This window comes from Heterocephalus glaber, unplaced genomic scaffold (assembly GCF_053883595.1).
Source record: "Heterocephalus glaber isolate CG9 unplaced genomic scaffold, H.glaber_assembly_v1.0 deba00001531, whole genome shotgun sequence".
NCBI classification, from domain to species: Eukaryota; Metazoa; Chordata; class Mammalia; order Rodentia; family Bathyergidae; genus Heterocephalus; species Heterocephalus glaber.
In genome coordinates this window covers 19,774,345-19,795,328 of record NW_028258329.1, presented here as the reverse complement: position 1 = coordinate 19,795,328, position 20,984 = coordinate 19,774,345, and the positions used below count along the sequence as shown (strand labels likewise).

At 46.8% G+C, this 20,984-nt stretch overlaps 3 protein-coding genes and 1 long non-coding RNA gene across 17 annotated transcripts in view; 3 read left to right on the top strand and 1 right to left on the bottom strand.

Moving 5' to 3' along the window:
• The window catches only part of Sec11a (SEC11 homolog A, signal peptidase complex subunit), a 38,343-nt gene extending 32,723 nt beyond the window's left edge, over positions 1-5,620 (top strand). For all 4 annotated transcript variants that reach the window (XM_004852829.3, XM_021264862.2, XM_087188450.1 and 1 more), the window contains 2 exons: positions 4,089-4,146; positions 5,101-5,620. In XM_004852829.3, the coding sequence (XP_004852886.1) occupies positions 4,089-4,146; positions 5,101-5,151 (109 nt within the window). In that variant the 3' untranslated portion in view covers positions 5,152-5,620. The remainder of the gene's footprint in view (positions 1-4,088; positions 4,147-5,100) is intronic.
• A 7,942-nt stretch (positions 5,621-13,562) lies between these two features.
• Positions 13,563-19,612, bottom strand: LOC147824892 (uncharacterized). Of its 2 annotated transcripts, XR_015441774.1 has the most exons (4): positions 19,494-19,612; positions 19,048-19,234; positions 16,909-17,627; positions 13,563-15,272 (listed from the first exon to the last, which is right to left on the bottom strand). It is a non-coding gene; the product is annotated as an uncharacterized LOC147824892 (long non-coding RNA). The 2 variants fall into 2 exon arrangements; XR_015441773.1 differs by lacking the exon at positions 19,494-19,612 and having other exon boundaries at positions 16,909-17,031; positions 19,048-19,228.
• On the top strand, positions 15,265-18,797 carry Nmb (neuromedin B). 2 transcript variants are annotated; one of them, XM_004852827.4, is made up of 3 exons: positions 15,265-15,813; positions 16,350-16,522; positions 18,544-18,797. In XM_004852827.4, the coding sequence occupies exons 1-3, from the start codon at positions 15,657-15,659 to the stop codon at positions 18,691-18,693; spliced, it is 480 nt and encodes a 159-aa protein (XP_004852884.1). In that variant the 5' UTR covers positions 15,265-15,656; the 3' UTR covers positions 18,694-18,797. The 2 variants fall into 2 exon arrangements, with proteins under 2 accessions (XP_004852884.1, XP_012930522.1); XM_013075068.3 differs by having other exon boundaries at positions 18,539-18,797.
• Positions 19,613-19,633: 21 nt separating the features above from the next.
• Positions 19,634-20,984, top strand: part of Wdr73 (WD repeat domain 73) — a 35,993-nt gene continuing 34,642 nt past the window's right edge. For 4 of the 9 annotated variants that reach the window (XR_015441772.1, XR_015441771.1, XR_002397582.2 and 1 more), the window contains exon 1: positions 19,792-20,506. Coding sequence is in view for 5 of the 9 variants with exons in the window: in XM_021264858.2 (XP_021120517.1) it covers positions 20,323-20,506 (184 nt within the window). In the remaining 4 variants the exon portion in view is untranslated. Of the gene's footprint in view, positions 19,737-19,783; positions 20,507-20,984 lie in introns of those variants that run through there. The other 5 variants (XM_013075067.3, XM_021264857.2, XM_021264858.2 and 2 more) reach the window with 5 other exon arrangements.

Sequence of the window (20,984 nt, the reverse complement as noted above, 5' to 3'; positions counted from 1 at the left end):
TAACACATCTTAATTTTTTTTGATTCCCTTCCTTCCCTCCATTCCTCCTCCATCTCTAGGTCCTTTACCCATTTGCAAATAATCTATCTTCCTGACTCCTCTATTATCCATTCTTTATTTTGTTCTTTAAATTATTTATACTTAGAATTTTAATTATGGTCTCCAGGTGCATCCATTTTCCTACAGATGACTCAAATTTGTCTTACTGTATGGCAGAGTATACTCCATTATGTGTAAATACTGTATTTCATTATTCATTCATCTGTTGCTGGACATATAGGCTGCTTCCAAAATTGAGCTATTATGACTTGTGCTATTATTAACATGGATGTGCATGGATCGGTGTTATATGATGTCTTTAACTCTGGGATAATACGTAGAAGGGAAGTAGCTGAGTCAAATGGAATTTCTTTTTGTTTTGTTTTGTTTTTGGTATCGGGGATGAGAGACCTTGGGCTTATGAGGCAGGCAGTGGAACCACTGAGCTAAATTCCTAGCTGGAATTTCTGTTTTTAGTTTTTTGAGGAATCTCTGTACTGATACAGTGGTTATACTAGTTTACAATTTCCACCACCAATGTGGAAGGATGCCATTATTTCCACACTGCCTTACCAGCATTTACTATTTTATTTCTTTTTTTGTTTGTTTAAGACAGGGTTTTAACTTTGTAGTTCAGGCTGACCTTGAACTCTATGTAGCCCAGGCTGGCCTCAAATTCACAGTGATCCTTTTGTCAGCCTCCTGAATGCTGGGATTATAGGTGTGCCACCACCCCTGGCCAGTTATTCTTGATGATAGCCATTCTTTCTATTGTAAAATGGAATTTCAGTGTTGTTTTAATTGCTTGTGTTGTTTTTTTAAACAACTGCCCACTGATGCCTGAGGCCCTAATCAGAATTATTTTTAAACTTATTGAGACAGAATTCACATATATTGGGCCTAGAGATGTAGCTCAGTAGTAGAACACTTGCCTAGCATGCATGAAGCCCTGAATTAGGCTCTTAGCTCTGAGGGGAAAAAAATTCTCATATATTGGGATATAAAATTGACTCTTATTTTTTTAATGCATCATTTTAAAGTGTACACTCAGTGGGTTTTAGTATATTCACAAGGTTGTACAATCATCACTGTCTAATTCCAGAACATTTCTGTCAACCTCAAAACAAAACTCTACACTCATTAGCTAGCAGTCACTCCCCTTCTTTTTCCTGTAGCTCTTGAATCTACTTTCTGTCACAGTGGATTTGCCTGTTCTGTGCGTTCCATATCAGTGGAATTACACAATTTTTGGTCTCTTCCATCTGGTTTCTTTCACCTGTCCTAATTCTCAAGGTTCATTCATATCAGCATGTAATAAAAATAATTTTAGACAATAAAACTAATACTAGACCACTTAAGTATTCAATGGGGTGATTCTTACTAAATTGAGGAAATTGAAAACACAAAAGGTCCTATTAATCAGAGTAGAGCACAATAGGAGAAAGGGATGAAAAGTTGGCAGAAGACCAAGGAATCAGCTGGGCGTGGTAGTTCACACCTGTAATCCTACACTTGGGAGGCTGAAGCAGGAGGATCACTGCGAGTTTGAGGCCAGCCTGGGCTACATAATGAGTTCAAGACCAGTTTGAACTACATGTCGAGACCCTGTCTCAAAAAACAAAAAAATTTGAAAAAACATACAAGGAAGGAGCAGAGTCAGAGTAACTGAGCACTCTATTGACTGAAATTAGTTCTATGAATAAGGCTTTTAAAATGTACTTTTTACCTAATTTGAAACAAGTCGTTCTCCAGAAACAGTGACCCTTTTGGGCTCATTGCATCTTCCCATATTAAATTGGCAATTGGGGTTCAAACTTCTCAGATACAGATCCCTTTTGATATATGATAAAACTGTGCTGGAGACTCCTCTTGGATGTTACAGTATATTTTTCTTACTTTTTCTCTAGTCTTTTGGCTAATCTTTCTTTTCTTCCAAAACATCTGCTGACCAGGCTGCTTCCTCAGTAACACCCTTTGACCTAAGAACTCCCAGTGAATTTATTTAACCACTCTCCACCTGAGATGTTAACTTGCATAGACTGTCACTGGAGTTAGCTTTGTGAGTGGCATTTATTTTACTTGTTTTATACCACATTCTGCTTATTAGTAACTCTGCTTTAGCATGAGTTTATCTGAGCAGAATATGGGGAAAGTGCAAGTGATTTGAACTTACAGTGACTGATGATAGCATTATGCCCTTGATTGTCAACTCTGTCTCTGTCCACAGAGGGAAGGCAGTTGTGCAAGTAATGAAATCTTTGGTTTGACTTCACACTCACTTGTTGTGTTCTGGCAGCCTTATTCTGCGGTTACTCCTAAAGATCAGGTTACTTTCATTTCACCAGTAGTGGCCAAGGAAAAGCCAGCCTTTAAAAAAAAAAGTTGCCATAGATTACTCCTAAGAGACTATGTTATGTGGTTGTTGGGAAGCAAGGGCTGTGTTGGGCAGAGGTACCATTGCATGGGGGTAACAAGTCTCTGCCGGTGAGAATTACTACTTATTGATTAGCAACATAGTGTTTTAATAGAAAAATAAAAATAGAAAACAGATATTATAGCTCTTAACACCAACATAGAGGGAATTTAGTGGCCAGAAGAGAGAGAGAGACAGACAGACAGATAGACAAGCCTGGGTAACATTGCCTGGGAAGAGGGAAGAGGGATATGAAGTGAGGACAGGAGACAGGCAGTAAGAGGAATTCTTTTTTTTTGTACCGGGGATTGAACTCAAGTCCTTGCGCTTGCGCAGCAGATGGCGAAACCACTGAGCTAAATCCCCGGCCCAAGAGGAATTCTTAAAAAGAAGTGAAGTTCACCAAAGACAAAATATCTGTTCTTGAAGTTTGCCTGAGACTTTGATGGTGGACATGTTATGTGGGCGGTAATTTCTGTTTCTGCTCCCTTTGCCCTGGAATGAAGGTGCAAAGGTTGTGGGTGCCCTGAATAAAAGTGTGTGTATACAGGTCAGCCTCCACTTCAGCCCACCCTCCTCTTCCACAACAGTCTGGTTAAGTACAGAATCAGGCAGCCGCTCTAGAGTCCAGCAACAAAAGACAGATTAAAAAAAAGTTGTATGTTTGCTAACTGCCTTTTTATCTCATGTCTGTGTTACCAACTAATTTTCTGTTTTTCTTTTGGTACTGGGGATCGAACTCGGGTCTTTGCGCTTGCGTAGCAGCCGGCGAAACCAGAGCTAAATCCCCGGCCCCCGATTAATTTTCTTTATGCCCTAAATTCTCAAAGGGGAATGCCTCAAAAGAAATGTCAGGTCCTTATTTGACAGGTGGTTTTGTCTACTTTGCGGACACAAGCTTTGGGGGCAAGAAGGAAAAAAAAGCTAGTGTAAAGGTGTGGAGGTGTGGCAGCCAAAGAAGGTGGAGGCTGAGACTGGATTGCTACATATGTGATTAAAACTGTTTTAGAAGGGCTGGGGATTTAGCTCAGTGGTTTCGGCGCCTGCCTTGAAAACCCAAAGACCCGAATTCGAGCCGATCCCCGAATTCGAACCAATCCCCGAATTTGAACCCATCCCCGGTACCAAAAACCAAACAAACAAACAAAAAACTGTTCTGAAAGAGTTTCAAGTCTAAGAGGACCAAACCAGATTACAGGTGGTTGAGAAATGAGAGGGTGCTGAAATCTTGTAACAGAGCTCTTACACTCACTTTTTTGACCACTTAAAATAAAGTACCTTGTTCTGGCTATTTGTCTGTCTGCTGGTCTGGATTGACAGCTCCTGAGGGTCCTGAGGACACACCCAGTCTCAGGCAGTGTCTCGGCCTGTGGAGATCTGAGGCCTGGATTGAAGTGGTTCACCCACGAAGCAGCCGTGTGCTGTGGGCCTGATCATCTGTTTCCTCATCTGTACAATGGTGAAATCCTAACTCCCTTTCATTGGCTGTGGAAAGGAGCAAGTAGGATAATATATACAAATGGCCTTTGTGAACTGAAAATTAGTAAGTCTGTGAAGGATATTGATAATGTTCAGCGAATGATAACAGCTGTTTTACTTGGGAAAATCTGATGATCAGTTTTTTTGTTTGTTTCAGATTTGTTCCTTATATTGGAATTGTAACGATCCTCATGAATGACTACCCTAAATTTAAGGTGAGAGCTTGTACTGTGTGTTTCATTAAAGATGTGATCTTGGGCTGAGGGCATAGCTCAGTGGGAGAGCTATGTACCTAACATGCAAGAGGCATGTTCAGTCCCCCCAGAAGAGTAAATGTTTGCTTGGTTTTGAAAAGTGTTAAATTAATTATAATTAAAATATGAAAGAATAATTGGATAGTTTAGTAACTAATCATGGTCACAAAAGCCAGCTTGTTAATTAACTATGAGGACTTACTAATTTTAAAAACCTCTCTGGGCCCTGAGGGTATAGCACTTACCTATCTTGTGGAAACCCTGGGTTTGATTCCCCAGCACCAAGAAAACACAAAGTCCCAGGCATGTTAACACATCCTGTAATCTCAGCTGCTCAGGAGGGTGAGACAGAAGGACCACAAGTTCAAGGTTAACTTGGGCAATTTATTAAGATTCTATTTCAGGAGAAAAAAAAAAAAAGATTCTATTTCAGAAGTTTAAAAAAAAAAAAGCCAGGGGTAGGGTGCATGCCTATAATCCCAGCACTCAGGAGGCTGAGACAGGAGGGTCACTGCAAATTCAATGCTGGCCTGAACTACATAACAAAAGCCTCTCTCAAAATACAGTGGTACCTTCATGAATATTTTTGTTTGCACACAATTTGGTTCACAAACAGAAGCATTTGGCAAATTTTGTTTTTGTTTGCAAACTGCATCAGGTGACAAAGAGTGACCATGGCCATCTTTCCCACACAAACACAAACATAGCCATCTTTTTCCAAAATCATAGAACAAATTAAGTTTGTGAACTGAGGTACCACTCTACCAAAAAAAATCAAAATTAAAAAATAATAAAAAGCACTAGGTATATAGCTCCCTGAATTTAATCCCTGGAAAGAAAAAAAGGAAGGGAGGGGGAAGAGGAAGGAGAAAAGAAAAGGCTTCTCTGATTTGTTATTCTGTGTTTCTTTTCTAGTATGCAGTACTTTTTTTGTTGGGTATGTTCGTGCTGGTCCATCGTGAGTAAGAAGCCTGCCTTGCTGTTCTGGGAAGATGCTGTACTTTTTGTTACTGACTGTTCGGAGTAGATACTGGTCTGTGATTGGTGGAGTGGAGAACACATATGTCGGCACTTCTCGGTAGCACCGGTTTGCATTAGTTTTGTTTCCACGCCAGAATATGTGCGGGCAGGCACATGTGCACCATGGAGTGCACTTGAGGGGACTTTCAGTCACAGGATTTCATATGTTGTCATTCTCAACACTTTCACATTTTTGTACATCAGTGAATTTTTTATATTAAAAAGTTGAGCCAAAGCCCCCAGTGTTTGTATTTTGAAGCCAAGCTTCACTTCTAAAGTGCCTACAGAGTCCTGAAAATGCAGCTGTGCATGAGCTCGGAAGCACCGTTCCTCCTTATAATGGGAATGGTGTAGTTGAAGTAGTCGTTAAGTCTTAACTTTTCAGAATTTTAAATAAAAGACTTTGCACATTGAACCCCTATCCCTGAATTTTGTTTGTTGGGAAAACTCCTGAAATTTGCCTTCCTTGCCTGGTTCTTATTACCCTGGAGGGAGGAAGATATGAAAATTTTAGGTGAACAGTGCTGCAGCTCAGGTGGCTGCCCTAATACAAACATTTTGTCTCTTTTGTTTTTGTGAAGTAAATGTAGTGATTGACGTTGATATGAAATCTCTTAGTCATAAAGTTGATTCTTCACTGGAACATGACTCGTGTAGAAACTCAGCTAGTGTTGCTGAGGGGTTCGGAAAATCTCACTTGCCTGTAAAATCTCGAAGCCTTTCCGACACTTTACATCCCAGCCTCTCCACCTGGTGTGTGTGAACATCTGGAGCAGGTAGATGGAGGTCTAGAGGGCAGGCTTCCCGTTGGTGTCTTCATTTGCCTAAACCTGGCTTCGCTTTTCCCCAGTGCAGACTCAAGGAAGGCAGAGTTAGAAGTAGTGACTGCAAAGCCTCCTTGTGTGTTTCTTTTACTATTAAGGCCTTCAGGGAAATAGGATAAGCTGATGTCGTTTCCGGCCCAAATACTCTTATTTCTGGCCTTCTCTTCTTATATTAACTCGAAGCCTCAGAGTAAGCAAGTTTTCTGTGCTGGGCTGCCTGCTCAGGTTTTTTTATTTGTTCAACATAGGAGGAAGTGAGTCCGTGCCATGACGCTAACGGAGTGAGAACAGAGACACACTTCTGCATCTCCCCTGTGGAGAGCAGAACAGCCTCGGCTGTTAGCCAGGCTTTAGCCTCCAGATTGGGCATTGCCACTTAGTGGTTTCAGCAGAGTGTGAAACCTGGCAAATAACTGCAAACAGATGACTTCCTGAACCTCAGTGAGGCTTATATTGTACTTATATTTTCTTACAAGCCAGGATCCCTCAATCAGCCTCATGTGGAGTGGCAGGATGTCAGCTGCTTCCTTGTTTTCTGGTCACCTGTGAAGGCAAGGTCAGCTGCTCAAACTGGCCAGCGCACTGCTCTGTCTGTGCCAGCCGTCCCAGCACTCCCCTAGGGAAGACAGCATGTGCTTTGGTGGTGAGAGTTGAGCTCCCGGGCTCCCGCATGACCTGTGCAGATTCTCCTCAGGGCCCAACTGGGAGGAAAACAGTACTTTATGGCATAGTTTCACACTCAGTTGTGTGAAAGTATCATTTTTTCTCTTTTGCTAGATGTTCCTGTTGCAAACAACAGCAAGCTAGACGTGGTGGTGCATGCCTGTAATCTCAACACTCAGGAGACTGAGGCAGGAGGATTGCCTTAGTTCATTAGTTCAAGGCCAACCTGAACTATATATCAAGACCCTGTCTCAAAAAAAAACAAAAAACAAAAAACAGTGAACTTTCTCTGAAAAGATAATCAAAGCATATAAAAACGTTTAAATTGGGCTGGGGATTTAGCTCAGTGGTTCCACCACCTGCCTCGAAAGTTCAAGGTCCCGAGTTCAGTCCCCGGTACAAAAAAAAAACCGTTTAAATCATTCCATTAGCCAAAAATAAAAAGATTATTTTTGAGGAGAGGTATCATGTTCTCAGCTTTTATATTGTCTAGTTTGGTCCTAAAACATAAGCCTTAAAACTAGGAGATTGAATGCATCTGTGTGTGTTACTTTCAAATGCCTGTTAGCTGTAGGCCCACATCTCTCTGTTCCCCTGGACACTCAGTAATTGCCCTTGGTCCAGGGATTTAGCTCAGTGGTTTCGCTGCCTGCTGCGCAAGTGCAAGGACCCGAGTTTGATCCCCGGTACCAAAAAAAAAAAAAATCAGCTCTCAGTAATTGTCTTCTTTAAACTCCAGCTCGTGGTGATCCCTCACCCCTCACATGTTCCATGAAGTACCTTCCTAGGTCTCTCCTATTCCTGCCATGTCCAGTCACTTTGTAAGTCCTGCATCTGCCCCCTTGCCCATTCCATTGATATCACCTGATTCTAGAAAGACCAGTTCAGTAGCCACAGCTGCTCAGGCACTGGTTTCCCTCAATGCTCCAGTCTGGGCCTATTTTAGACAGTCACCACCTGTTCATTAGTCTCAGCGTGCCTTTTACTTTCAGCAGTGCTCTTGATGGAACCATCCATTTGTGTTCACGTTGGCTTCAGCTACATGTGAAATTCAGACATGAAGCTCAGCTAACATTAGTGTCTTTGTGCTGTGCTCCTTCATGTTTGTGCTTTATCATCTCTCTCTGGTCTCTGATCATCTAATTTTCGCCATCTTCAGAAATAAGGGCTCTTCCACTGCCATCCAGCATCATAGTTGTTACTGTTACAATGTGTGAGCGTGGCCTCCAGGGTGGAATGTAAGCCCCTCTAGCGCAGGAGCCCATTTTATGGATGCTGCTCGCTTCCCCTGTCACATGAAGCCGCATGTGTTAAATGTCAGTATAATCATGCATTAGAACCAGAGGCAGTAACTTGGGTGAGCATTGTTGAATTACTCTGGAGCAGAGCGTAGGAACCCTTTAAGTGATTTGTACTTTCCTGTCAGTAAGTACATTCTCTAAGTCTTGCCAAAATGAATATGAAGACTTCACCTCTCCACAGTTCCACTTAGGCAGTGTGTAGCCTTCCAGACTTTTTAAAATGTTAATCCTGGTTTTGTGTGTGTGTGTGTGTGTGTGTGTTTTAGATCCTTCCTGTGTTTCTTTCTCAAGAGAAAAGTATTGGCATTTAGGGAGTCATAGTTTTCTCAGAGAGCCCGGGCTTTGTTGAGTGCTTTTGTACTTTTATTTTGATGTTTTCATAAGTACTTATTTGCATATTTGGGGGTATACATGTTTTAACAAGGCAGCCAACCCCTTAGGAACAGGGCGGGAGGCATCTCAGAACTTGAGGGCAGCCTCCTCCTACAGTGTGTCTCGATGCTGAGCTTCCGTGATGAGCCAGCTGCCCTGGCTGCTTTCCCCACGCGCACTTTGGTCTCCTCAGATACACTAGCAGCTTCATTACTTGATCTCTTGCTAGAACTGTGAAACTTCAGCTGTGTGGAAAGGCTGCTGTGTAACTGAGCACTGTTGGAAAAGCAGAATGTCCAGGGCTTACTCTGGGCCCTCACTATTTTCCCTCTTCACCCCTCTCCCATTCCTGCATCCACAACATTCTCACTATGCAGACATCTGAGCTGTGCTTACACTGCTTGCTGCCTGGATCAGCTAAAAGCTTTCCCACTCATTCAGTAGATATTTATTGAGCATCTACTTACTGTGCCACATTTTTAGCTAGGCCCTGGGGATACCAAGGTGCCTTTACCAAGGCCCTCCTGCTCTGCCAGGAACTTGTTTGAGACAGGGTCTCACTGTGTACCCTGCTGCCCTCACAGTGCTGAGTACTGGGATTATGGGCCTGCACCACCACACCAGACCAAGAACTCTTGATTTATGGGGCAACATATGTAAACAAATTGTCCCATATGGAATCGTAAGTATAGGAAGAAAAGAATGCGAATTTAGCTCTAGAAAGAGCTGTTTCTTGTTCCGGGGATTTAGCTCAGTGGTTCCAGCACCTGCCTCAAAAGCACAAGGTCCCAAGTTCGATCCCCGGTACCAAAAAAAAAAGAGCTGTTTCTTAGGGTTGTTTTGGTTTTTTGTGATTTTTGAGAGGTCTTACTATATAATTCAAGCTGGCCTAGAACTCGATACAGTCCTCCTGCCTCAGCCCCCCGAGTGCTGGGATTACAGGCGTGTGCTATCTACTCATTCATTCATTCTTTTTTTTTTTTTTTTTTTTTTTTGCCAGTGCTGAGAATTGAACCCAGGGCCTTGCTTACTTGTATTAAGCCAACATATATGTTGGCATATAAATGCCAACATTTCTTGATTAAGCTTTCAAGTGTGTACAGTGCTTCCTGCTTGGGAGTTCCCTGTACATTTTTTTTTTTCGGTACCAGGGATAGAACTCAGGACCTTGCACTTGTGAGGCAGGCACAGTGCCACTGAGCTAAATCCGCAGCCGTGCCCTGTACAATTTTATGCTTCTTCAACATTGTCCTCTGTAAGACAGAGGGAAGCCCAGCCTCAGATCCATGGGTAGAACCTGTAGTCCCTGTCACAGTGCTTTGCTTGTTTTAGATTTATTTATATATTCCCTTACTACATATAGTTAGTACTGGGATAAAATATAGGGATTTGGGGATGTATTTTTTTGGGGTGCGGCTCTTGAGACAGGGTCTCCCTATGTAGTCCAGGCTGGCCTTGAATTCACTATGTAGCCCAGGCTGGCCTTGAACTCGAAGTGATCCTCCTGCCTCAGCCTCCTGAGTGCTGGGATTATAGGCATGTGCCACCATACCTGGCTAAAATATGAAATAACTAATGGATTGAAACAAGTAGGGGAGAAGGAAAGGATGAAGTCAGAGGTGAGATCAGTCCCTGTACCTCCTGCTAGAGGAGATCCATAGAGTTAGCTCTCATCTCCTTGGCAGCTAATACAATGAAGGAAACATGGAATGAACAGAAAACAAAATAAAAGGAAATCCTGTGGTAGTACCAAGGATCAAGAAAGCTCTCAGAACATACTGTGTGGGGTTGTGAAATAACCCTGTACTAATTAGCCTAATGATTTTCATGGAGCTATTTCACACAAAGGCCCTCAGTATAAGTATAGTTTGGCAGTTTCTGCAAAAAGCCACTTCATCTAATCAGCCAGGAACCTTCAGCTTACCTGTAGAACAGTGTTTGGTAATTTTTTAAAAACTCAAGGCCTCTTAGGAAAATAAAAATCTTATACCTCCTTTTTATTTTGATAAACATCTGTCCTCCAGTCTCTTCTGATGCCTCCACCTGCCAAACACTGAGCCTGCAGGTTGCTTTTTTTTTTTTTTTTCCAGTACTAGGGATTGAACTCGCGTCCTTGCACTTGTGCAGCAGGCGGTGAAACCACTGAGCTAAATCCCCAGCCCTGTCCTCCAGTCTCTTAGCCTCACCAGCCAAGAATATTTTAGCTTGTGTTTCCTAAGTTTGTTTTGTTTTTGGTTTTGGGTTTTTGGGTGTTTTTGTACCGGGGATCAAACTCAGGACCTTGTGCTTTCGAGGCAGGCGGCGGAACCACTGAACTAAATCCCGGGCCCAAACAACAGTTATATTGAATCTGACTTTCAAACTATGTATCTGTCTGGAACAAAATAGCACCCACAACTTAAAGGAGGAGAGGTTTATTTTGGGTCACAATTCAGTCCATAGTCGCTGGTTCCAAGGCAGGAGGGTGGAGAAGGGCCTGGCAGAGGAATAGCTTCCCACCTCATGGTGGCTGGGAAGCCAACAAAGCCAAAGAAGTCAGAATGGGAGTTCAGCCCACAGTGACCTGCCTCTTCCAGCCAGACCCTACCACTGAACAGCAAGTCACCTATAGCACCGCATGATCCAGTCACCTTGCAAACACAAGACTTTGGGGGCCATTTTAGATCTAACCAGAACGATCTACCCTTCTACCAATCTCAGGATGGAATGCTACATACTCTCAGTTGAGAATCCTTTCTCTAGAACCATTACTTTAATTGGCCCATCTATTTAGATGGCAAGGGCCAGGGATTTAGCTCAGTGGTTCCACTGCCTGCCTCAAAAGCACAAGGTCACGAGTTCAATCCCCCGTACAAAAAAAAAAATGGCAAGCTGGATTCTAGCTTTCATTACGAGCATCAAGGCTAGGGATGTAGCTCAGTGGTACTGGGTCCTGAGTTTGATCCCTGGTACTGGAAAGAAAAAAACAAGTCAAGTTAGAAGAATTTGTGCTCTAAGGGGCCGGGGATTTAGCTCAGTGGTTCCGCAGCCGCCTGCCTCCCAAGTGGAGGGACCCAAGTTCGATCCCTGGTACCAAAAAAAACAAAAAAGAAGAATTTGTGCTCTGATCTTAATGTCAAGTAAGTAAATCAGCTTGTATCAAGCTTTGATCAGTGCTCAGCCTGACAACTTATGTAAGCCAAAAATGAGAGAATGCTGTATAGAATTCCTGGAGTTGGTTAAGAGTTGAAGATGTGCTGGCCTTTTGGTTTATCAAACAAATTAAGACATAACAGGCCTGTTGGCAGGGCAGGGTCCTGTTTTGTCAACACCGTAGTCTTCATAGCCAGCAAGCAAACCTTTCCCCTCTGTAATGGGCTTCAGATTTAAAGCAGGGTTTATTTTTCCTAGGATCCAGCTATTAATATTGACTACTTAGTGCCAGGTGCTTTGCTAAGTGCTTTATAGCAAATGTTTACTTTCTCTCATTTAATAAACCTCAAAGTAACTCCTGTCCTACGAAAGAAAAACGGGGAGAGGTTCAAGGATTTCCCCAAGGGCTTCTGATCTGTGCACATCGTCAGACTTTAGGTCTGTTGGCTTGACTGTGTCTCCCCACTGGCAGCCCTAGTCCAGTCCTTCTGCCTTTGTAACATTCAGGGAGACAGACGTGCAGTAGGCCCAGTTGCAAAGCCCTGGGGAATTCTTTGGAAGCTGTAAAGTTTTCCTCTTTGGATTTAGATTGTTAAACCTCCTGGAAATAGTGAGCTTCTCTATCAGATTTCCAAGCATTTAAACTTCTTTGGAGTTGAAGGAGTATTTATTTCACAGAGTATTTATTTTATGGAAATGTTTCCTTAAATATATGAATATTACACACAATGATTTCGAGCGCTGCCTGGGGTCTTCTCCATTTCTTAGGGTTTTTTTTTACCGGCCCTGTGTATTTATTCAGCGTAGCAGAGCAGCAATTTCTCAGCTTCTTAGCCACTGTGGGGTGCTCACCTTTTTTTTTTTTTTTCTCCTTTTTATTAGCTGTAGCTCGTTTTTTTTTTTTTTTAAGATTGTCTTTTTAAAAAACATTTTATATCTTGGGAGTTTCTATTTCTGAAAGATTTCCTTTTTTTTTTTTTTTTGGTACCAGGGATTGAACTCTGGTCCTTGTGCTTACACAGCAGGTGGCAAAACCACTGAGCTAAATCCCCTGCCCAAGATTTCCTTCTTAATAGTTGATGTTCTGATGTTAAAATTACAGTGACTTTAAATTTTATCACAGTAAAATACACGGTGCTAGGAATTCCCACCCTCAGAATCCTTCTCATTTCAAATATACTTATCCCTCTTTTCTTGCCACTCTGCAGCAGTCTGGAGGTTGTCCTTAATGAGTGTCTTTAGTTGTGCTGTCCTGGCTTGGCTCCCTGATTCAAAACATTGACCTGCTACAGTCATTTTGACTTTGAGTGAAAGCTAGAAGTCTCATGGTACCAGATCCGGTGAGTAAGGTGGATGAGGACACACGATTTTTATTTGACAGAAATTGCCATATACATTTTTAATCATTTGACAGTGAGACAGCCAAGAAAAGCCACTCAGAACTTTCAGAGCTGCTTCAGAAAGTGGCAGGACTGATGGCATGAGTGTGTTCCAAGTGAGGGGGCATATTTTGAGGGGACTCATACAATGTGCTTTTAGTGTAATAAATGTATTTAAGTATTCATTCTATATTTTGATTATATCGCATAGCTCTGGTCTCCATGTGTTCTGACTTTGGGAAATTCTTTCAGATATCCTTGATTCTCCCTGCCTCCTCCCTAGGGTGCTGCTCTTTTCCCAGTTCTGTAGCCTGGATTCTGATGAGGTACAGGGTTATGCACAGAGGCCCACAGGACAGAGCTCCCACCAGCCTGATATGTGCACCTCCAGGCTTGCTGCCATTCTCACTTGGCTCATTTTTGTCTAAATCTGCTTTTCCCAGTACTTTAATGTGTTCGAGGTCCACACTCCAGTTATGTGTTTGTTTAGTCTCTCTACAGGTAACTTGCTTTCTGTTTGGGCTAACACATCTATTATGTGAGGATAAATTAGTCTTTACTCTATTGAAGCTGTGTTGAGGGTCAGAGGGGCATACATGCCAGCACTTGTGGAGAACCACACTGAGCTGTGAAAGGGCGTCAATTTCAGTTTAATGGAGATGTTACAAAAATATTAACATAAATCCTTCATTTCAAGCCATTATTTTTATTAAAAATCTTGAAGTAGTTTAAATGTTGTTGGCAACAATGGCATGTGCCATGTGCCCTTCGTCCCTGGTCACCCTTTGGGTTGTCTTGTGAACCTTATTTTCTGTAGGTGTCCTGATTGATGTCCAACCTTGAGAGTCGGGAGTGAGCTCCAGGAGCTTCTCTATATGCCTCTCACGGAAGCCTTTGGACTGACATTGCCATCAGAGTGGGTGACACAGAGAGTAGGCAGGAGCAGCTGAGTCCCCTCACTAAGCCAGTCTGGTGCCCCCTGGGAGGAGCCTCCTTCTCTGCTGCATTTCCCCTGTTGTGTCACCCACCCCACCCCGAACATGCGCAGTCCAATGCACTGCTCTGGCACAGCAGACAGCGGTTTACAGTGGGCAGGGCAGCTGCTGCCCTGCTGCTTTCTCCAGTACCCTTAGAGGCGCCTTTTTTCCTGGCAGGGTTTATAGGTCAAAGATCCGAAGGGCTTCTGCAGCCAGTCTTGGAGCTGAGAATCTGGCCTATGTTAGAGAAACAGAGCAGGACTGAGGCCCACAGGGTCACCTGTAGGACAGAAGTGAAACAAGATGCAGCGCCACTTCTTTCTTCCCTGGGTGTTCAAGTGGGAATGAGTGTGGCTCAGAGCTTGGTGTCTGCCATCCCTGCTTTAGGGGGCCTGGCACTGAGATGCTGCCAGGCGACTCAACCTGTTTCCAATAAAACAGGATGGGGTGGGGGGGATTAAATGAAGCAGCAGTCGCTGCATACCAGTTCCCACTGATGTCTGCATTCAGGGACCAGAGAAGAGAGGGTGGGAGTGGGATGGGTGCAAAGGAGAGGAATGATTATCCTGGGAAGGTGATAAGAGCTATATCTGTACACCATGGCTAAACTGCGACAGGAAAGCAGAGAGGTGTAAATGCCGGGGGTGGGGTTGTGGAGAGAAGCAGGGAGATTGGGGGGAAAGCCAGAGCCAGAAATGGAGTGTCCCTGACCTGTGTGTCATGCCCTGGCACCACAGCCTGCTCTGCAGAAGCTAAGATGGTGGTGCAGGAGTAGCAGCAGGCGCCCTGCCGACCTGGAGGGTGCAGGCATGGTCCACACCTGCTGTCTCCACCCACCCCGTGGAGCTGTCAGCAGGGTCTGTCTCCCCTCCAGTGCCTCCCACAGCACTCTGGGTGCTGGTGTTCAGTAGGTGTTGGAGCACAGTGTGTTCCTCTGCTCATGAAGCAGTTGCAGCCCCTGACCCAAAGCCAGACACCGGAGGAGGACAGAGTGCTGAGTGTAAGAGGCCAGGCCCTGTGAGACTACTTCTTCCTGCCACCAAATAATTGTGCTAAAAATGCAAAGTTAAAAAGAAGACTGATAGTTTTCATTTTACACTTTAGGTGAGGGAGGTTCAAGTCCACGGCATGTAGAAAGACTTGTGTCCCAGCTCAGATTGCCTTGCCCCAGGTGACTACTGTCCCCCCACCTTCTTAATGTCTCCCGATGACCTGCTCTCCTGGGAACACGGCTCAGGCGCTGCGAGGAGAGATTGTGGGGCCCCATTTCGGCAGCTCCTCTGCTCCCTGATGCTTGGTTGGGCACTATTAACAAGGTGCATCATCGAATGCCTGTAATCCCAGCACTCAGGAGGCTGAGGCAGGAGGATCGCTGCAAGTTCGAGGCCAGCATGGGCTAGATAGTAGTTCAGGGCCAGCCTAAAGTAAAAAGCGAGACAAAAAAACAAACAAAAAAAAGGGCTGGGGATGAAATTGTACGACATAGTGAAAACCTTGTCTCAAAAAAACCACAAAAAAACAAAAAACCCGTGCTGGGAGGGAGGTCTCACCTTTGGGCATCAGATGATACTTTAGCAGGAAGGAAGATGACTACTTGCTGGCCAGGGGCCCCAGTGCCGATGTCCGTGCCCCACGCCCAGCCCGAGTAAGCCCGAGCCCGCGCGGCAGCAGCTAGAGGGCTGGCACCCGGCAAGACCAAGGGGCGGGGCGGCTGTGGCTCCGCCCCTGGGCGCGGGTTTAAAAAGGGCGAAGAGAAGCGGTGCCCCGAGCCGCAGCGGGAGCCGCTGAGGCCCAGCATACACCATGGTCCGGAGCACGGGGGGCACCCGGCTGCTGGGCGGCTTCCTGCTCTGGGTGTTGCTGGCTGCCGGTGTCGCCCCACTCACCTGGGACCTCCAGGAGGCCCGCAGCCACGCAAGCAAGATCCGTGTGCACCCGCGAGGCAATCTCTGGGCCACCGGTAAGTCCGAGGGGACCCAGGCGAGCTCCCAGCTCTTTCGCAGCCCTCTGGCCGCTCCTAGTCCCCAAGCAGGTGGGGACCCAGTGGCTTATCCAATTTAACAGACGGGGATCTCCAGCCCCAGACAGGGCAGTGATTGTTCTAAAAACGCTCAGCAGGGGCAAAGCAGAGCTGCGGCTGCATGTGGCCGGTACCCCTTCCCCTGGGTGAGAGACTTCCCTGTGCTCTCTCTGCCCACTCACCACCGGCCAGGCGCCTTCCCAGCCCTTTTCTGACCCCCACCCTAGCGGGCAGCGCAGTGGACAGAGTTCCTGCGTCCCAGGCTGTCCCACCCTCTCCTAGTGCCACTGTCCCTCCACCTGCTCAAGAGACCAGAGGCCACTGGTTTGTCACCCCAGCCCTGGCGTCTTGTGGCTCAGGGATGAGGAAGGCTTCCTGTCTTCTTTCCAAGAGAGGTGAAAAGTGGGAGATGGGGAACTTTCCCACCGGTAGGATTGCCACTCTGAATTCCATGTGCCTTGGCACCTCCTTTCTAGGTCACTTCATGGGCAAGAAGAGCCTGGAGCCCCTCAGCCCATCCTTGTTGGGGACAACGCCCCACACCTCCCCGAGGGACCAGCAGCTGCAGCTGAGTCATGATCTGCTCAGGAGTCTTCTGCTGAGGAGAGCCCTGGGCATGACCCTCGGCAGCCCAGCACCCCACACCCAGGTGAGCAGGGCCATCCTCGCCCAGGAGGGGCCAGCCCTGAAGAAGCACCACCAGTTTTGGAAGTGGGGTATGAGTCCCCTGCCAGGCCACAGAATGGCTGTGGGTGCCAGGGTGCCAGGGATGCAGGCTTCCTATGTCCAGGGCCGGCAGGGGGAACACTTCAGAGAGGAAGCCGACCACCCAGCAGACTCAGGGAGAAGGATGTAGGGAGCAAGTTCCACCATGCAGTCATCTAGTGGATTCTACCAGCCCTTGCAGCAGGACCTGTGTCCCGCCCCAACTGTCCCCCCTTGCTGTTTCCCAGGGGTGCCTATGGCCATGGCTGGGATCCTGAGGCCTAGAGAGGGAAGTCAGTCAGTAGCCAAGATAGCTCAGACTGTGCTTACCTGGACCCAGGGCTCTCCATTCTCTCATCTCCCTCAGGAACCAATCAGCAATCAGGTTTAGCAGCAGCCCTGCTCTCCACATCCTCAGCTGGGTCATTCCTTGTCGTGGGGCTGCCCTGTGCGCTGCAGGACATTGAGAGCACTCCGATCTCTACCCACCAGGTGCCAGTAGCACTTTCCCTTACCTCCCAAGTCATGACAATCAAAGTTGTGGTGTATGCCTATAGACCCAGCTACCCAGGAGGCTGAGGCAGAAGGATTGCCTGTGCACAAGGCCAGACCAGGCAACTTAGTGAGACCCTGTCTCTACAATCAAAAGCAATAAAAAATGCCTCCAGGCATCACTAGATGTCCCCTGTGGGAAGAAGTCCCAAATCACTCTTGGTTATAAACCACTACCCTGTGGGTTCAAGGACATAAAGCTGGATGGAGCCAAGCCAGGGCTAGCAGGTCTGAGTGGCAGCTCCTCAATTACCCGCTCCTGGTTGTCCCGAACCCCTCCCTCCCAGGTAGTTGCCGCTGTGTGCAGCAAACAATGTGAAGAAGTAGAAGGTGGGCTCTGGCAACGGCATGCTGCATAACATAGAGACTTAGTCCCTCTGTGCTTTCGAAATGTCCCAGCACTCTGGGAGGCTGAGGCAGAAGAATCTTAAGTTGGGATTTAGCTCAGTGGTTCCAACGCCGCCTCACAAGCGCAAGGTCTAGATCGAGTTCAATCCCTGGTACCAAGAAAAAAAAAAAAAAGGAATCTTAAGTTTGAGCCTAGCCTGGACAATTTAGTTTCAAGCAAATCCATCTCAAAGTAAAAAATAAAAGGGCTAGAGATGTAGCTCAGTGGAGAGGCCCTGGGTTCAATCCCTAGTACCACAAAAAAACAAAGGTCATTTACTAGCCAGGCAACATAGTACACTCTTATATTCTCAGCATTTGGGAGGCTGAGACAGGAGGATCAAGCGTTTGAAGGTAGCCTAGGTTACACAGTGAGACCCTGCCTCAAAAGGCAACCAGTGGAGAAAAATGTCACTTAACACTGTAAGTCTCATCTTCCTTATCTATAAAATGGCAACAATTACAGGCCCCTCTCCCATTAAATGAGCCCCTTCCTGGACATGCTCAGCCTATGCTGGGCTGAGAAAGCCTTCGGTTTGCAGGAGCTGTACAGTCCCTGAGCTCCTGGGTGGACCTCCTCCCCATCTGCCTTTGCCTCCTGTACCCAGCAGAGTGGGTGCTGCTGGGAAAAGGGAGGGGCCTTCCTCAGAGAGGGCCAACCCCACGTGCCTGACACACAGGACCTCAGATGTCAGGCTGGAAGGAAAAGCTCCAGACAGGATCACCTCTAGGGTCACTGATTTGAAGACCAGCTAGTCTTAGAGGAGCCATACCCAGTGATGGGGTGGGGCAGTTCAGAGCGAGACTCGGGTTGAGCTTGGCAAGGGGAGCTTGAATTTGACTTCCGTGATCTCCCCGATTGTCCTGACTACCCTCCAACATTGGGGCTCTATTCAGGGAAAACTGCCACCTCCGGGGCTTTCAGGGAGGAAGGTTCGAGGGAGCCTGCCCACTTCCGGGGACACCGGCCCTGAGCATGGTAGCAGCCCTTCCCCTGGTCAGCTGTCCTATTTTCCTGCAGTACAGGAGCCTCCTGGTGCACACGCTGCAGAAGAGACGCCCGGAACGGGGCAGGGGGCACCACTCGGCTTGGATTTCGCCCACCTGGCAAAGTGGCTGAATGGGTCCCCCGGGGTAGTTCCATCGAGATGCAAATCCCGAGCTCCTCCACTGTGATTTCTGGCCTGGTCGCCAGGAATATCCCGGATGCAGACACAAACTAAGCTCTTGCTGTCTTTCTTGCTTCCCCGGTGAAGTTGTGAATAAAGCCCTGCTCTTTACCTGGAGTGTCTGGACCTCTCCTTCCAGCCCGGCTGAGGGCGGGGAACAGCCTGAAGGGCCGAGTTCGGTGACACGGGCAGCCCCGTCCCGTGGTACTAGTGGCATCGAGCGACTCCTGCTGCAGTCACGCAGCAAGCAGGTCCTCCGGCCGCTGGATGCCGGTTCCGCTCTCACCTCTGCACTCTACTGGCCCAGTCAAGTGTCCCTTGTGTTTCCCTGCCCGAAACCGGGCTACCGGACTTCACTTACCTGTTTATCACCACATCAAGTTGGTCTTTTGGGTTTTGCTTTTTGAGCTATTACAGTTTCAACTCAGGGCCTCCCGCATGCTAGGCGAGCGTTCTGCCACTGAGCTATATCCTGGCCCTTTTTGAAAATTTTACTTGAGACGAGGGCTCGCTAACTTTCCCAGGCTGGCTTCGAATTTGCGATCCTCCTGGGACATACAGGGGGTAAGGCCGAGTTGGAACCAGACTCCGCTGTCCGCTTACTGTCTTGTCTAGACTTAAGTAGGGTTGGCCAAAGTAAGCAAATAAAAAAGACCACCCAGTAAAATTCGAATTTAGACAAACTTTTTCTGTATAAAATGTCCTAAAATTATATTCACAGTTTATCTGAAATTTCAGTTTAACCACGTGGTCCCGTATTAGTTTTGGCCTTGGGGCACGGACCGCCCATTCTTGGGCTGCAAATACCTGGTTCTAAAACTGATGGGAATTTGGTCCCTCCCGCTTGGGGCTGACAGCGGGAATTCCCGCGCTTCCCTCGCTTTCCGCGGAAGAAAGTGGCCCATACTGCCGGCGCCCAACGGGAGGCCACGCCTACGCCTCGCGAGACCTCCGCGCCCGTCCAGGAAGCCTCGCGAACGGAAGTTGGGCGCCGAAAGCGACAGTTGCTATGGAGGCCGCGGAGGACTGGCTGGTGGAATCCTTTCGCTTGTAAATCGTGCGGGGCTGGGTCGCGGACCCAGGCTGGGCTGGCCTGGCTGGCGGGCGGGCGGTTGGGTGGGCGGAGCCCTGACCTCGGGCCGGGCTGAGGCGGAGGACTCCGGGGCTGGATCCCCGCCTTCTGGGAAAGGGCTTCTTCCTGTGTGCCCAAGTTTGATAAGCGAGGCCTGTGAAGGATTCACTTCCAGTGTTTAACAAAAAGTTGCCTGGTGTGGTGCCTCCTGTCTGTAACCCCAGCACTCTGGGAGGCAGAAGCAGGAAGATTGCAGCCTGAGCGACTTAGCTAGACTCTCTCAAAATTAAAAATAATACTAAAAGGGCTGGGGATGCAGCTCAATAGCTCCCTAGTACCACCAAAAAAAAGGGAAGAGAAAACTTGTGGAGGACACTAATAACTCAAGTTACTAATTAGTTTGTGCCCCGCTCTAAGTTAAACCCTGAACACAGGTCCTCACATCAGCTTGGGGAAATCTTGGTACCAGGAAGTCCCTTAAATGAGAACTGAGGCTCAGGAATCCTGGCTGGCCTGGTCCCAGAGACTCGGAGGAGGGTAAAATGCGTTTAAAGACTCGGCCCCATGTCTGCCTTAATCCAAGCATGGGCTTCCAATCACCAAACCCAGCTGCCATCTCCTGGTTCTTTGTCAGCTGTGCAGTGCCATGCGCCATGTGTTCTTATGTTCCTGTCATGCAGGTACCAGGATTTTCATGCATTTGACCTCTCAGCACCCACTCGAGTCCTTGAATGGATTGGTGACAAAGGTGATGTGCCCTGCCTGATCATCCTAAAGGAGATAGAATCCCTCTCTCTGGCGGGGTTTCAGGGGCTCTGCCTAAGAAGGCTCCATCCCACTCTTGAGGGCATCTAGGTCACTTATTACAACCTAGTGCCCCATTAACACTTGTTCTTTTTTTTTGGTTCCGGGGATTGAACTCAGGTCCTTGCGCTTTCGAGGCTGGCAACAGAACCACTGAGCTAAATCGCCAGCCCTGCACTTGTTCTTTTAATAAGATCCTCCATGTCGGGCATGGTGGTGCAGACTTGTAATCCTAGCACTCTGGGAAGCTGAGGCAGGAGGATTGCAGATTTGAGCCCAGCCTGGGCAGCTAAGCGAGACCCTGTCTCAAAATAAAAAATAATAAAAGGTCTGGGGATGTAACAAAGTGCAAAAACTCTGGATTTAATCTCTGGTACTGTAAGGAAAAAAAAATCCATCCTCTGATAAAAGGCTGTATATTA